The 16,946-nt window shown below is 38.0% G+C and overlaps 2 protein-coding genes across 2 annotated transcripts in view; one reads left to right on the top strand and one right to left on the bottom strand.

Annotated features, from left to right (window-relative positions):
* Positions 1-10,480, top strand: part of slc12a4 (solute carrier family 12 member 4) — a 23,687-nt gene extending 13,207 nt beyond the window's left edge. Inside the window, exons 8-24 of the mRNA XM_042516538.1 lie at positions 171-385; positions 921-1,085; positions 1,406-1,504; positions 1,629-1,686; positions 1,810-1,984; positions 2,300-2,418; positions 3,005-3,103; positions 3,296-3,415; positions 3,619-3,723; positions 5,536-5,704; positions 6,430-6,625; positions 6,845-7,014; positions 7,344-7,475; positions 7,796-7,903; positions 8,115-8,302; positions 8,501-8,634; positions 8,730-10,480. Coding sequence (XP_042372472.1) covers positions 171-385; positions 921-1,085; positions 1,406-1,504; positions 1,629-1,686; positions 1,810-1,984; positions 2,300-2,418; positions 3,005-3,103; positions 3,296-3,415; positions 3,619-3,723; positions 5,536-5,704; positions 6,430-6,625; positions 6,845-7,014; positions 7,344-7,475; positions 7,796-7,903; positions 8,115-8,302; positions 8,501-8,634; positions 8,730-8,821 — 2,344 coding nt within the window. The 3' untranslated portion in view covers positions 8,822-10,480. The remainder of the gene's footprint in view (positions 1-170; positions 386-920; positions 1,086-1,405; positions 1,505-1,628; positions 1,687-1,809; positions 1,985-2,299; positions 2,419-3,004; positions 3,104-3,295; positions 3,416-3,618; positions 3,724-5,535; positions 5,705-6,429; positions 6,626-6,844; positions 7,015-7,343; positions 7,476-7,795; positions 7,904-8,114; positions 8,303-8,500; positions 8,635-8,729) is intronic.
* Positions 9,629-16,946, bottom strand: dpep2 (dipeptidase 2). Its single transcript, XM_042516631.1, has 11 exons — positions 16,888-16,946; positions 16,207-16,367; positions 15,966-16,092; positions 15,663-15,792; positions 15,092-15,242; positions 14,561-14,630; positions 13,135-13,311; positions 12,300-12,384; positions 12,133-12,208; positions 11,514-11,649; positions 9,629-11,235 (listed from the first exon to the last, which is right to left on the bottom strand). Exons 2-11 carry the CDS (start codon positions 16,362-16,364, stop codon positions 11,032-11,034), a joined length of 1,314 nt encoding a protein of 437 aa, XP_042372565.1. The 5' UTR covers positions 16,365-16,367; positions 16,888-16,946; the 3' UTR covers positions 9,629-11,031.

Here is a 16,946-nt window from a genome sequence, read left to right as displayed (position 1 = left end):
GGACTGTAATTGACCTTCTAATAGTTGAATTAACTTTTGGTCATAATGATAAAGAAGACATTTAGAATGAAGACCAGACTGAGAAAGATGATGATGACAAAGATAGTGTTGGAAATAAGGAAGACTAAAACAGTTCTCACTTTATGTCTGTCCATGTTATTATACTGTAGGATCTGTATGCTGGGAAACAGGACGCTGGTCAGAGATCGCTTCGATGTGTGTGCTAAGACTGTGACAAAGGGCAACGTCACAGTACCCAGTCAGCTGTGGGAAAGGTTCTGTGTGCAGGGGAACATGAGCAGTGCTCAGTGTGATGACTACTTCCTTCAGAACAATGTCACAGAGATACAGGGTATCCCGGGACTGGGCAGTGGGATTATTCGAGGTAAATTTATCATCAGGTAACCAGGGATTAAAGTATACAGCATCAAATTTTGATAAATAATAAAGGTAATGACTGTTACAAGTGTATATATCAATAGTGTAGACGTGCTGATTGAAGAGTGGCATACAGTATTGGGGTGCCAAATAGCTCACCTTGTAGAGCAGGCACCCCATGTAGAAAGGCCTATGTCCTCGCTGCAGCAGCTGCGGGTTCAGCTCCACCCTGCGGCCCTTTGCTGCATGTCATACCCTATCTCCCTCGTTCACACTAATAGCTGTGCGATCAAATAAAGGCAACAGACAATAAAAAAATCTTAAAAAAGAGTGGAGTACAGTGTTGGTTTTCCCAGTCAGTGCCAAATTGCACTTTGCAAATTATGCTACAAATCTAAAGTTGAGAATCAATATGTTCTTTTCCATCAGAATATTCTAACACTTTATTATGAAACGTCCTGCCTCATGATTAACACACAAAACTGATAGGATGTCACGCTCTTAGTTTGTTGCCAACAATGTATGTCTGTTCTGTGTTATAGAAAACATGTGGGGCAACTACCAACAGAAAGGGGAGATCTTAGAGAAAGAGGGGCTACCGTCAGGCGATGCCCATGGTGCCATGGAGAACTTCGGCATGTATGTGTCAGCAGATATCGCAACATCATTCACACTTTTGGTGGGGATCTTCTTTCCATCTGCCACAGGTATAACAATGATAGAAACCGCAAAAAAAAGTGCTAATATGCCACAAATCTCAGCCTGTTTCTGTAAAACTGTAATAAGATTTTTTTCTTTCATTCTTCTTCTTTTTCTACCTCTCATTCTTCTTCTTAACAAACCATAGAATTCAAAGTGTAATTTGTGCTTTTTTTTTTACAGAAGTAATTGCAAAAACAAAATCTGCCTTGCAGATGCACAAAAATACAACAGCTTCAAACCTCTCTCTAATCCAGTCAGTAGGTGGCACAGTTAAAGAAGTTTTGCATCTTTTCTGTTATTATCAGCTGTCTATTTCTTCTTGTAGGTATCATGGCAGGCTCCAACAGATCTGGTGATCTCCGTGATGCTCAAAAGTCCATCCCTGTGGGAACTATCTTAGCCATTACCACTACTTCACTTGTTTGTATCCTTATTTTGGAGACTGAACGCAATAAAATCAGCAATCTTTATCGCCTCAAACAGAATTAAAAAATAGATTTGATACACATCTCTGTGCCACCTTGAGCTCCTTGACCTCTTGTATTCAGATTTTACTTCTGTGGTCCTGTTTGGTTCTTGCATCGAAGGAGTAGTCCTAAGGGATAAGTAAGTCTGTTTGTGTAGAAGTTTGCACCATGAAAACATTTTTGTCAAGTAAAATTTAACAATTGAAAAGGAGATAACCTTATCATAAAAGTCAAGTCATATTAAGTCAGCATGTACTTGCAGGTTTGGGGACGCCGTTCGAAAAAACTTGGTGGTGGGAACGCTGTCCTGGCCGTCTCCCTGGGTTATTGTCATTGGCTCCTTCTTCTCTACAGTTGGGGCAGGCCTGCAGTCCCTCACTGGAGCTCCCAGACTCCTTCAGGCCATTGCCAAGGACAACATCATTCCTTTCCTCAGGGTGGGACAGTGCACTCTGTCAATGACACATTGTGTAACCAGTTCACATTCTCTAAAAAAAAAAAATGCCATCACTGCAAGCAATAGAAATTGCTGCTAGAGACTTAGAAGACATACAGTCAGAGACACCAGTCTGTTTGTTAGTTCCAAAACTTGATCATTTGAATATTCAGAAATAACCTTTAAATCACATTCAGTATGTTTAGCTGGAAATGTTTGCTAATATTTGACTTGCAAGCTTATTTGAATATGATGCAGTACCAAACGAAGTGATTTGCATTGCTACGTGTGAAGGTTTTGAATTTTTTTTTCTCAGGTGTTTGGTCATGGAAAGAACAATGGAGAGCCTACATGGGCCTTATTACTGACTGGTCTCATAGCAGAGCTGGGCATCCTTATTGCCTCGCTGGATATGGTGGCTCCTATACTTTCCATGTAAGCATTAATATGACATTTGCCAGGTATATGCTTCACATAAATCACACATTAATTTCTCACAAATTTGTTGTGTACACGAATTTCTTAATTTCCTGTTTGATTAACCCTTTGAAACCAGAGTTAGTGGCTTGATTTCTCTCATAAACATTGGAAGAAGACACTGAGCAACAACAGAAGCAATGACCCAAAAAACTAGTAAGAATTCATAAATTCTCACTAGTTTTTTGGGTCATTTCTACGGGAAATGTATTTGAAAATTTGTAAAACAAAAGCAAACAAAAAAACAACAATGAAACAGGAACAAACACACAAGCAAGACTTGGAAAAAGTGCTTAAAAATGCCAATAATTATGTAGCATAATTTTAAATGTAATTTTCCAAATCTACTAATTTATTTCAGTTTGTGGGGCATCTCTAGCCAATTTGCTCAGGGTTCAAGGGTTAAAATATTATGAACAGCATCTGAAAGCAGCACAAGAAAAGTGATGTCACGGTTTTAAAGGGTTAAGGCCAACAATGTTAGACCACAGATTATGCATTATGATCTCCTACAGTTGAAAATTCTTCTGTCTTTATTCAACAGGTTTTTCTTGATGTGCTATCTCTTTGTGAACTTAGCCTGTGCTGTTCAGACTCTTTTACGCACACCCAACTGGAGACCTAGGTTTAGATATTACCACTGGTGAGTACAGGTGAACCTCCTCTCCCTGACTGTCCTGGCTGTTTCAGGCATTCATATCGACAACTATTTGAGTACAAGACCACCATTTGGTTTATGCTCCAGTCACCTTGACCAGTGCATTATACAGACTGTAACAATGCTGTCCTCTGTATCCAGAAAAATGATTTGATGCTTTATGTGTCAAACCCTCAGGGCTCTGTCCTTCCTTGGCATGAGTATGTGTCTGGCTCTAATGTTCATCTCCTCCTGGTATTATGCTATTGTGGCCATGGGGATTGCTGGGATGATCTACAAGTACATTGAGTACCAGGGGTATGTCTGGGGTCTAATTAGTATGTTCACTCAATTTGCAGTCCTATTACAGTGCATTCTTTTATGGTATGGGGTGATAATGGTTGTTGCTCTGTGTTTCTGTCTGATCGCTGCATATTTGTAGTGGATGCTGGTTGACAGCGGGTCACTTAAATTGTCGTCCCTTATGTCTGTTTCTTTTCTCCTTTACTCACAATCAACAGAGCAGAGAAGGAGTGGGGAGATGGTATAAGAGGACTGTCCCTTAGCGCTGCACGATATGCCCTGTTAAGACTAGAGGTCGGACCCCCGCACACCAAGAACTGGAGGTACAGATACAGATACAGAGGCTACTGTGAATGTCTCCCCAAAAACTCCTTTGGACTGCATTTCTCAGGAGCCACAGTGCATGTTGGGATATAATAGATGCTGACACATTTGTGTTCAGTTATGAGAAGACTGCACTGACTATAAATTTAGCAGCATAAAAGATGTCACGCTGTCACTCCTCTAACCGTTTAACAAATAATTTACATTGTTAGCATTTTACCAAAGCCAGTGTTAAATTCTAAAAATGTTGGATTAAAGCGAAGCTGCAAGTTTTTATCAAAATCCTGTCAGTGGCATTTGAGAAACGTGTGGCACCCAGATGGACAAATGTAATAAATAATAGATTCTCTAGCTTCTATAAAAATGGTCCTCCAGAGTGATGATAATGCCAAACAAAATAAGCAACATATGAGAGATTTACACCGGCTGTTATCGATATTGACACTCTATGAGTAAGTACCATCTGTCAAGTATGTATTTAAAACAGTTTCGGTCAGAGGAAGGGTTTCATTTTTCTGATTTATAGCATGCTTCCTGGGCATTTCCAGTAATTTAACTTGTCACTTTGTCCCGTAATTACTGTGATGCTATTCTTCCTCTTTTTCCTTTCACTTTAAATGCAATGACAGTGACACAATAAGTAGTCTTGATAAGTAGGAGTGTTGGAGTGTAGGAAAATCTAAAATGGAAATAAGGCAGCCCAGTTTGCATTGACAACATGATTCTGTGGTCAGAAAATGTATAGACATAACCGTTAAAACTGGGATAGATAAGGTAGACAAGTGAGAGATATTTAGATGTTAAGGTAACAAAAAATGTTGTCTCAGCAGCATTTTTATGACTTTTTTTCAATTGTAGTACATACAGACCTGAATCGAGGCAAACTACTGTAATTTAAAGGGGACATATTGTCAAAAAAACAAAAACAAAATCAGATTTCTGTCTTTTTTATTTTTATACAGCAGATATAAGTGTTTTATAAATACTGTAAAATTATCAAAATGCACAACCCACAGAGAAATGCTGTCTGTATTCAGTCATTGTCCCTTTAAACAAGTTGTCAAAACTTTCAAACTTGGTTTCTTTGTGTTTCCTGTTGGTGATCAAGGAAACTATAAATTATCTTTTATAGTTTACTGGTTGGTGACGATTTGCAGTGTAAGGGAATTACATTAGCTGAGAGGAAATGAACATTGATCCAAAATGTTGCCAAAGCAATTCCAGTGAAACCTTCAATAAGCTGAATCACTATGCAATACAATCATATGGCGCTCAACAAACGCTGCACTAGAATACAGATGTTTCAGCACAGAAGTTTTGAGGAAAATAATGGCTTTTGAACATAAAGCATGTCAACATATTCTTGTAGAAACCCACAATACGCATATGAACCTAAACATGAGCATAATGTGGGATCTTTAAATGCTATAGAAGTAATGCTTTTGTGTGTCCTAGATGTCTCAACAATTTTTTTTTCAGCCACATTTATCCCTGTTTAAAGTTGGACATCCAGATGTGTTTCAACCTGCAAATCACACTGCAAATTACATGTGCTTTACACTGGCACCTTAAATATGCAATTTCAACAAAATCCAATTAGCATTCTCTACCATCTTTCTCCCAATGGCCACTCAGTTAATTTTGTTTTGATAGATGAAAACTAGCATACTTTTATATCTGTGTTGTCTATTCAAATGCATCCAGTGGAAACGATAACGGTTTCTGTTTTTATTACTTAGGTGACACCAGAGAGACATTTTTGATCTAGGCCTTTGTCTCATATTGTCTGCCTTTGACTCTTTGCCCTACAGACCTCAGTTGCTTGTTCTGTTAAAGCTGGATGAAGACCTCCATGTGAAATATCCCCGTCTGCTCACCTTTGCCTCACAGCTGAAGGCAGGAAAGGGTCTCACCATTGTTGGCTCTGTCATCCAGGGCAACTTCCTGGACAGCTATGGGGAGATGCAGGCAGCTGAGCAGGTAAATACTAGAAAGAGGTGTATGTATGCTGTACATGCTCCATACAATTCTCCATTGTACTCTGATGCTGACTGTGTTGCAACTAATTGTTACAAATGACCACCTTTTGTAATTTGAAAAGCACAGCCAAGCGAAAACATGCTTCAATGTGAATTTTCAATTTTTGTGACATTTCTTCCTCAGCAACTGTTTTTGAAGCATTTTTCACTTTAATCAAGGGGCATGCCTGTAAACAGCTTGTTGTTGTCACTACAATATGGTGCCAATGAGCCATTTCAGATAAAATAAGGGGCTGGTGCGGCAACATTTTTCATTATACGATGTGTTTGGTAAAAAAATTAAACAAGTGAAACAAAGTTTGCTCTTGTTTGTGTGACAACAACTCATGAAATTAATCACACATCCTTGATTCACTTAGTGCTAAGCCAAAATTCATGCATTATGCATCAGGAGGTGTTATTAGAGCTTGTATTATACAGGAGGTAGTGAAAGTAAAACATTATTAATTTAATTTCAGTTGTTGAACAGTTGTTTTGCTATATAAATCCTTATTATGTACATTTTAGGCACGCACTATAATCAGTTCGGACATACAAACTTTTAGATAATTTTCTTTTAAGGCATTATGTATTAATGATGTATGACTGTTTAAAAATGGTTTATCTGCTTTCTCCTTATTGTGATAATGAACTTAAGTTCTGTTCGCCAATATTTTTGCCTGCCAGGCCATTAAGAATATGATGGAGATTGAGCGAGTTAAGGGTTTCTGCCAGATCGTGGTGGCATCTAAGGTGCGGGAAGGTATTGTCCATCTGATCCAGTCCTGTGGTCTGGGGGGCATGAAGCACAACACTGTGGTGATGGGCTGGCCGTATGGCTGGAGACAGAGTGAGGATCCTCGTGCCTGGAAGACTTTTATCAGTAAGAGTCTCACTAAATTTTACTGTTCACACTAACACAACACTTTAAAGGTCCAATCAGTATTGAAAAAACTCATATGAATATACTATTTGAATGTTAAATGCATTCTGTTATTTTCTTATATTCTTTTATCTGGCTTGTAAATAATGTAAGCTGTTACTAAATTCATTTATACTATACAGTTAATATCCATATCTCCATGTTTTCATCTCTACTCAGATACAGTCCGCTGTACCACAGCTGCGCACCTGGCACTGATGGTGCCCAAAAATGTGTCCTTCTACCCGAGCAACCACGAACGCTTCACAGATGGCAACATTGACGTTTGGTGGATCGTTCATGATGGGGGGATGCTAATGCTGCTGCCTTTCCTGCTCAAACTGCACAAAGTAAGATGACAGATATCTTTTATCTGAGTTGTTATCCAATAGGCTACCTTAAAATGTGTCAATAATGTCGATTTACTATTGTGCTCAAAATTATACATATTTCGATAATGTCATTTCATTTACAGTAAAAACAAAACAAACTTGAAATATTGTCTCTCCAAATTCACATGCTGACTCTGAATCTTTGTTTATTTTAGTTGTGTTATTTGAAGCTTTCCTTTTTGAAGATCTTTTATTTTGAACTATGTTTTCTGTGAGCAGTTATTGTCACATTTGATGCTGCACAGGTTATGACGTGTGGAAATAAAACGGTTGATTTTGCATTTTAGGTTTGGAGGAAATGTAAGATGCGTATCTTCACTGTAGCCCAGATGGACGACAACAGCATCCAGATGAAGAAAGATCTGGCCACGTTCCTTTACCAGCTGAGAATAGAGGCGGAGGTGGAGGTGGTGGAGATGGTGAGAATCCCTCTTACACAAATTTTTAACTTAAATTGTGCCCTGAGGGCAATTTGTTACACAACCACTAGAGCAAAATTCAAGACTTGTTTGAAGCTTTTAATGGCTACAACCTTCTGAGAACAAATTTATCTCAGTAATAACAATTGCAACTGAAACTAGATGCCCATTACAAGATGCCACAGAAATGTTTGTTCCAAAGAAAATTAGTGTTAAACACTTGTTGACGAGAACATGAATTCCTTTACTTCACTCCGTCCATGTTCCACAGACAAATGTTTCAGTACGACTAACCATTAACACAGTGTTTTTCAAATTAGCATGACAGCGACATCTCAGCATACACCTATGAGCGAACGTTAATGATGGAGCAGAGATCCCAGATGTTGAGGCAAATGAGGCTGTCCAGTGCAGAAAGACAAAGAGAGGTATGCTTTTTGTGTGTTACATTTATTCCTGAAATATTTTTACAGATCAAAAATAAAATCAAATAATATTCTATGCTTGGTAAATCGCTGAAAAACTTAAGGCAGCTATTTTTTCATATTTGGATTTTTTGAATTGTCACTAATGGTTGTATGTAGCAGTGCAATTTGGGAGTTCAACGTGCTCAACCTGATATTTTAATGACACTTGCAGGCCCAGCTGGTGAAGGACAGGCACTCATTGGTGCGAATGGGGAGTCTATACTCAGATGAAGAAGAAGAAGTGGTGGAGGCTCCTCCAGAGAAGGTCCAGATGACATGGACAAGAGAGAAGGTTGAGGCTGAGAAGCGGAACCGAAACAATGCACCCGAGAACTTCAGAGAACTCATGAGCCTAAAACCGTGAGTCACGTTTTGTTATCTTCAGCATTTTCTTCATAGTCTTTCGTTTAACCAGTACCCTGTAGCATTTAATGCTTAACCTTTGACCTCCTTTTTCCCTCACCTTGTTGTACTTTTCTCTGTTTGACACAGTGATAGCTTGCTTCAAAATAGTCAAATCCATTTCACTCCCTGTTTCTCCCCCTTGCTGCCCTCCAGGGATCAGTCAAATGTGCGGCGAATGCATACAGCTGTGAAGCTGAACGAGGTAATAGTCAACAGGTCCCATGATGCACGATTAGTGCTGCTCAACATGCCAGGGCCACCTCGGAACACAGATGGAGATGAGAACTGTATCCTTTGCCAAAACTATCAAACAAAAAGGGTTCTTGCATAAAATGTGTAGAAGATTGTTTGGCTTGTTGTACATCCTTAATGTGTACCTCAGACATGGAGTTTCTTGAGGTGTTGACTGAAGGCTTGGAAAGAGTGCTGCTGGTCCGAGGCGGAGGTCGGGAGGTCATCACCATCTACTCATGATCAATTATTAGCTACCACACAGGAGCATGTGTCTCATGAGAACACATTACATCTCTGGACATGAGGCAGCACCTGCTGTGTTGCCAGACAGCTTTTGGTAGACACATGTATTTCTTTATTGTGAAGTATGGACTTTTCAGTACAAAGGAAGTTTATTCTATTCTTGTAGAATATTGGGACGCACTAGCGCACATATCCACCTGTACGTTCACGACTCTGCCATTCTTTACAAATGAGATCTGTTATTTTTCTCCCTCAGAAATCAATACTTGTGTGTCAAACACAAACTTTAGACAGCATTTGTTATATATAGGTCACAAATACCTCTTCATATGTGATAACAAACCTGACAATTTGGCAGAAGATCCTGAGTACTACACATAATGGTATTACATTTTTAATAGTATGGCAGATTTTTATTCTGAAACAGCTCTTTGAGTATTTTGGAATCTATATTTATTTATTTATTTTTCAACATTTCCCCACAGAGGCAAAGAAAATGTTTTTTTTGTGGACGTTGAATACAGTGCTCGACGTTGGTTGTGCTGCTAAGATGGCATGCCAGAGATCATAAAGCAAGTTTTTAAAGAGAGTTATAATTTATGATATTTTGGACTGATATTTGTGTTACTGAAAAATGTTTATGACTGACTTTTGAACTGTTACATTTGTACTTTTCTACAGACCTGAAAAGCTTATCTGCACACAAAAAAGAAGGCTTGATTTACATGTATAATCCTTAAGATTTCAATGAAATCAAACCCACTTTTTGATACTATTTGTGGTCTGCATATTTTCTGCAATAGCCATTCAATATATGCACACACTGAATGGCTATTGTAAATGCCTTTCTTTATGGTAGCTTTCATCGTTAGTGGCGGAGTCTGTCATTCCCGCACTGGATTAAAATCGGCTAACTTCACATTCTTACAGCATGTATTGTGGTGTATTTCCGAAGAAGTAGCTGCTCATGGAGTGTTTGCTTTAGTATTAAACTGCACTTGCTGTTTCCAAGGTAAACACAGGTGCTGCCAAATCAGGCCAGACTGAAATGTCAAAGAAGAAGAACTTTCACGTCCTGTTTTTTATCTTCCTTTTCCTAAGAAGCTGGGTCTGATCAGTATCGTCAGGCCAGCATACCGTTTAGAGAACAACTGTTTATTTTTATGCTGACTAAATGATCTGTTCAAGCCAAGAGGAGTGAACCATGTGAAAGTGTGCAGTTATTAAAAACTAATCATGCAATGCTAAGAATGCTCCTGGTCCTTTTTTTTGTGAAAAAGTTTGGCACGTATACTCTTTAAATGGAATCGTTATATTGGCAGTATTTTTGTGAAGCCAAAAACATTTTAAAGGAACAACGAGGCTATGCCAATGTGGTTATGTAAAAATCATAAATAATGTGAAATTCATAAACATCAAAATGCAAATTCTTATCAACTTTTTGGGCAATACATGAATCTGAATCTTAATGAGGGAAGTTTTCACACTGTTTCTTTAAGTAACTGCTGATCTAAGTTCAAGATTTTTTTTGGTTATTTCCATGTGAAACAATTTTCTTTTTGGCCAGAGGGCAGAATAGCTCACATAATATGTTTTGTAAAATTCCATAATATCGTGTTATGCTGTATGATTAAATAAAAATAATCTGTTTATTAACTGTTCCCCCTGTACTGTTTTGTTGAAGTGCTTCATAAAAGAACTCTGAGTATAGCATAAATACGATGATTATGCAAAATTGAACATTTAATTGTGACAGACTCAGGGGTTTACCTTTGCCATCAACCTAGTGATCTTGCCTCCTGATCACTGTTCACAATATATAACAAAAACTAAAAATATGGATTTCAAGCAACTTAGAGCGCCGTCCCTGTAGTTTTATTAAGCAGCTATTATTCTCCTTCATATCATAAGCTTTTTTAAGATATGCCAGCACATGTACAACAAATTACATATGTAATAAATATTACATAATAATTGATATTCTTTATGTTTTCATTTTTATGCCCCAGATCGGGCTGCAAATTTAATGTTTTTTTTTTGTACTGGTGGTAAAAAAATTTTAAAAAGTGAATCTCCTCTTATCTTTAATGGCCTGTGAGGTGCTGGGATGACCCACAAATGGCTACAGCAATCTCCTTAAGCCCTCCTTATTTATATTACAAATATGCACTTTAAAAAATAAGCTGAACTTAGTTTGTAAATATTAATTAAATCATAAAAAGGCTGGAAAGGAACAGAACTATGGCCAGGATAAGCAGATTTTTTTGTTCATGTTGGGCTCCGGAGGAGGGATTCTGGCCAGTAGGCCCTCTGGGGTCAGGGGGTCTGAGGACGAGCCTGCAGGGGTTCTGTACCTCCTCCACTCGGATCTGGACTTCACTCGGTCTGTTTAAACTCAACTGATCTCGGACCTTGGGGAAATGCAGTGAGACAAGAGAGAAAGTTTCAGCTTCAGCTTTTGAAGTCTTCTGTGCAGTGGTTTTAGTTGAGATTTTTTTCAGACATAAAAATACAATACAGAGTCACACTAATAAAAAGAATACAAACTTATGACATACTCTGCCAAACAATACAGCATTATGTCCTTCATGGAGTGGACATGGAGTGAAAACATGCCTTACAATTACTAACCTACCCTTCATTTATCAGAGAAGGCTTTTCTTTGACATAAAATATATTATTAGCTCACCCTCTCCACCTCCTCAAACACCCGCAGGAAGTTCTTTCGAAGGACATCAGCCAACTCATTCTCAGTCCAGTTCCTCTGCAAGAGTTCCTGGATTAGGGTGGGATACTTTGACACATCCTCTAACCCCCTGGGAAAGCTGTGGACAAAAAAATAAACACATTTCGATTCGCAGATATTTGTTTCGCAAAAGAAGCCACTTGTTCAGACAGTTTTGTGTAACTTAATATGTTACTTATCATTGTGTAAAAGCAATAATAATAATAAACATGCAAATCTAGTCCTTCCGTATCATTTGTTTTGTGATGTTTCTATTTAAAGTAGATTGTGTCTGTCTGCAGGGGAAAAAATGATTCAGTGCCAACCATTCTGTAGCAAAGTTGCTGATTTTTCACAAATTTTCAGCCTGTTGACAGCTAAGACAGCCAAAGTGCTGATTTCATGACAGGCCAACAAAAGCACAAAATTGATCTGGAGAGTGTCAGAGATGAGTATGAGTTTCTATGTGTGTAAGTCGTGTCCCTGAAGATCCCCGCTTATCCTGATCACAGAATAGAAGATATGGAGACTTACTGTCCCTTGACCTCTATCTGTATGTTAAATGTTTGCAAGTGAATATTACCTCGTAGCACCGTCAAAGTCCCCTCCGATTCCTATCGACTCAGCTCCAATCATCTTCTTAATGTGATCAAAATGATCTGTAAAGACAAATAAATCATCTGGCAAATAAGAAATGCACACTACAGATGTAATTCATGACTTAGAAAAAACTCAACATGGATGCCTCACCAGCCACACGGGAGACGTTGGCTTCATCCCCGCAGGATATAAATTTGCTGTGGAGATTCACCATGATCAATCCCCGTTTCTTTTTCTGAAACACACCACAGAAGAGTCATTACAAAGTCTAATGAAAAGGGAGACATAGACGGAGCAGGTAAAATGAACTATGTATACATACATTTTTCAGATACAACTAGCGTTTATTTTCATCTCCCTAACATTCACCAGTTGCAGTGATGGATGTGGAAAACATCAGGTTTATACTTGTCTAATCTCTAAATCCCTGCAACCATGTGCTGAAGTAAACCAGCCTGTTTTGCGACATGCACGCATGTAGCATAATGAGAAACATGCTCGCTCATGAGGAATCTGAGTTGATCATACCAGAGTTGATCTTAAATAGATCTTATATTTCACAAAGTGTGTCATAATCAGGTTTTTCATGTTTGTGCATGATGAGTCCAGAGTTAATGGTAGTTATGTGTTCTTTCCAACTATTGAAAAGAAAACATGGACATGGAAATAATGGAGGTTATGAAACAACAAAAAGTCAACGATGATATGTTAACTTGATTTCTTGATCATGCAGGTACATCCTTGATATTTAGAATCAATGACACTGCCTTAGTGCACTGAATAGAATAATTAATTAATGGTGGAAATCTGTTCAGAATTGTGTGATTTTGCTGATACAAAAAAAAGTTAATGATGAAAAGGAACTCTTGTTTTCAGAGCTACACATAAACATCACAGTTACAACACATTAATCAGTGACTTGACTGATAACAATGAATCAACTAACTAATAAGCGATGTATCGCTCAGTGAACTGTTTTTCTCACCAGATCGTGCAGCAGCCAGTCAGGTACGTTGCGGCCATGGTTACAGATGGAGAAGGAAGATGAATGGCTAAAAATAACGGGAGCCTTAGAATGCTTCAGAGCGTCCCGGGCTGTGTCCCAAGAAGTGTGGGAGATGTCCACTATCATTCCCAGTCTGTTCATCTCCTCCACAACGGCCTCGAAAACACATTGAAAAGCCATTTACAAAATCATGGGAAGGAAGGAAGACAATTCAGGCAACAACAGGAGATGGCTGCACGTACATGCACGTAAACACACTCATGCAGAGAGCAATTGAGGAAGTCCTACATGCTGCTGTTGAGACGGTCAACTAAAGAGCACAAAACAATGTTAATAACAGCAATCCACTAACTGACTCAAGGCTTGAAAATGACTATTATATCATATTTTTAAAAGCACCATTTGCACTAAAATAACCAAAACAATCACAGCCACTTCTAGTGTACTTCTTTTACAAAGAACAAAATAATAAGAGTAACAAGTTATAACACAGTTTCCTCATGTTTGTTGTCCAAAATATAATACTCACTCAGTACTTAAAATGCACTAGCTAGTAGTCACATTCAATGACTTCAATTTGAAATTAATCTTTTTTTTTTTAATTCTATGCCTGCACTGCTACTGCTATATATGTCAACTGATAAAAATAATAGTAATAATGACAAACTTTATTTGTATAGCACCTTTTATACAAGAAATGCTGCACACAGTGCTTAAAAATAATGGCATTATTTGCTCCATAAGAGCTTAAAACAGGCCAGCAAGGCAGTTACAAAAAAACATAAATCATAAAATCAATTGAGACACAACATTTTAAAAGAATTGCAGCAGTCTGAAGCATAAAAAAGAAGAGCTTTGGAAAGTCCAGGCTAGTTAAAGGCTAGAGTGAACAGATGCATTTTTGTTTTTTTGTAGCTTTAGTTAGTGAGCTGGCTTATCTGATATAGATATATCTGTATATATCTGTGTGCTCCGTAGCTTTGGGGCATAATTAACAAAGGCTGCATCCCTGATTTCCTTTTGGGTGTTGCTGGGACCTTCAATAAACCAGCAGAAGTGACTGAGCTTCTTACTTAAGATAAAATTCCACTGCTTCGTCATGTACCAATACCTTCTCAAAAAAGGCCCTAAACACACCTTTTCAAAACTATATATATGAATGAATAATATATGAATAATATTATGTGGGTTTTAGTGTTGTGTGTATTTTATTTTGTGTTTTGGTGTATTCTGTTTTATGATCTTTATTAACTTATGTAAAGTGTCGTTGAGCACTATGAAAAACACTGTAAATATAAATGTATCATTATTATTCATTATAAACTCAGCAAACATGCTGTGAAAAATGCAGCAAGTCTGTTGTGCAGACTGTACACTCTTTGATAAAACTGAACATTAGGCTTACCTTCCCAAAGTGTGTCAGGCTGTTGTTCTGTCTTTGATAGACATTATAAAGTTTTGAAGATGATTCAGCCCTGCATTGAAAAAGAATATTGTCAAAACCACAAATCATGTGGTCGGTGTCACCCATTATGTAAAATATATCCATATATAGCTCTTTTTAGGGCATCTGGCTGGAGCCTGTTAGCTACACACAATGTCAGGTTACAAAGAGAGCACAAATGTAGGTTCATTTGCATCAAGGTAATAAAATGTAAGCACATTTGACCTTTCCATTCAGCTAACCCTGTAAGTAAGCCATTTATATTAAATGCAGCAACAAAAGCTCATGTTAAAGAAAACTATGACAAAATGATTGAAAATCGTTCACTTTTGATATAAAGTATTGCTACAGTAGCTTTATAAGAAGTTTAAAATTCAAATATCTGTAGATATGTAGATCTTATAGTGCTGTGTCCACAGTCATTTAGCCACCATTGATATTCTGCAATATATAAATCTTATGTAATGCATTCAGAACAAATGTCATGATTACCAGGGCGTGTTGCAGGTATGTGTGAGGGCCATGGAGCGGACCCCCAACTGGTAAAACATCCGCAGGGCTGGCAGGCTGCTGTCAATAGAGTGGCCCCCCTCGATACTTATTAGACAGGCTATCTTATGTCTCATTGCAGAGTTCTCCAGCTCTACAACGACAGAAACACATGTATGACACTAAAAGCACACAAATTATCGAAAATGAATGCCTCTCTGGGAGAAAAAAAAAAACAAAACACAATTATGTTTTGTGTTATGATTACTTGTTTGCAAGTGTTTAACATTTCATTATTCAAATAAAGTGATGAACTTCTTATTATGATTCAAAAATCATGATAACTTCCATGGCTCTTTTCCTAAAAATAGATTGTAAATAAGACATATTTAAGAGTATGGATTTATAAATCACATAATTACTGATGTATTTTATGTATCTCCATACTAGGATAACAGCATCACAAAACACTGAATCGTAATTGTAGATAATCAACTATATTCAGTCCCTCTTTCACCTCCATTATGGTTTTGGTGGTAAATTGCCTGAAATACCATGTTGAAGTGGACTGTACCCTGTGCAGATGTAACCAGCTCAAAGTCCTGGTACTCGGTGCACATGCGTCTGACCACATCTATTTGTTCCAGAGTCAGCCTCACAGCATCCTTCTCCTGGGCCCCACACATCACATAGACTGCAAACATCTGACAAAGGGACATGGACAGCACACAAGAGAACAAGAGAGACATTTAAGTTTCTAAAGTGGCAGTCATTTTAGGTTTGATTTTTCCACAGCATATACTTTGTAGATGCTGAAATTAAAAGGCACATCACATCACAACAGATCAGGATTGAAAGACTGATTAAATTGCAATACCTGCGCCTGCACATGGCCTGCTTGGAGGCGGGTGATGTCAGTGGACACTTTGCTGACATTATGAAGGTCAATTTGGCTCAGGCGATTGTTGTGAAGTATCCTCAGCTGGAGAGCGAGGTCGTTATGACTGACAGATGGAGAGAAAGGGTGCAAGAATACAGAGCAGATGTAGAGGGGATTTTCATTTTGATTAATTCATTTCGACGAATGTCACCTGTGGGCGACAATAAACATCCTTTACCCATCAATAAGAGGATATCTGGACATCAGTTCATGTGCTCTATCTCTCTGTGAGTATCCAGATATCAAACAACACAGAGAGGAGAGAACCACCAGATGCCTTGGGATCTTCATCCAGAAACTGTTCGATGCTCTCGCCACAATCGCCCTGGAATCCATAATCTGAAGAGAGAAAACACACCAGTGCATTACAGTTATCTGATAATAACTAAACAATCGTGGATGCATGGACAAGACACAAAACATAAGCCATTTAGATAACACTGACTGTTTTGGATTTCTAATTAATTTTGGATAGAAACTAATATAATTGCACAGATAAGAAGCTTTTGGAAGAATTACAGTGACAGCTATGAATAAAACATGATAGCATCATTGTAAACTTTTTTCTTGTTACTCTTTTTTTTCAGTCCTACTTGGAACACATTATACTACAACTGATGACATTTAAATCCCCCAATGGTATGATGGCATCCTGTATTCTCACTACAAGGCTATTTATTAGCACAAAAACACAGCAAACAAAAAACAAACTGTTGAAATAGTTTCGACGTGTTATCATCCAGTAGCAAATGTATGCAAATACCCACAAACGATGATGCACATCATTTTCAAGTATATTTATATCTACATATTAGCGGAAAACAATCAAATTATAAAAAAAAACTAGACTTAGACTTACTTGTTGAAAGCAACTTGTTGGCCACCTTGTTGGACAACTGCATACAAACAGTGCGAACT

Source organism: Plectropomus leopardus, chromosome 1 (genome assembly GCF_008729295.1).
Source record: "Plectropomus leopardus isolate mb chromosome 1, YSFRI_Pleo_2.0, whole genome shotgun sequence".
Classification (NCBI taxonomy): Eukaryota; Metazoa; Chordata; class Actinopteri; order Perciformes; family Serranidae; genus Plectropomus; species Plectropomus leopardus.
This window is presented reverse-complemented; position numbering and strand designations above follow the sequence as displayed.

Coding starts and splice junctions, on each gene's coding strand:
- dpep2 (XM_042516631.1), bottom strand. CDS start 16,364: ATGGATTCCAGGGCGATTGTGGCGAGAGCATCGAACAGTTTCTGGATG. Junction 15,793..15,965: donor CAGGCCATGTGCAGGCGCAG/GTATTGCAATTT, acceptor TCCCTTTGTCAG/ATGTTTGCAGTCTATGTGAT. Junction 11,236..11,513: donor TGTTTGAGGAGGTGGAGAGG/GTGAGCTAATAA, acceptor CATTTCCCCAAG/GTCCGAGATCAGTTGAGTTT.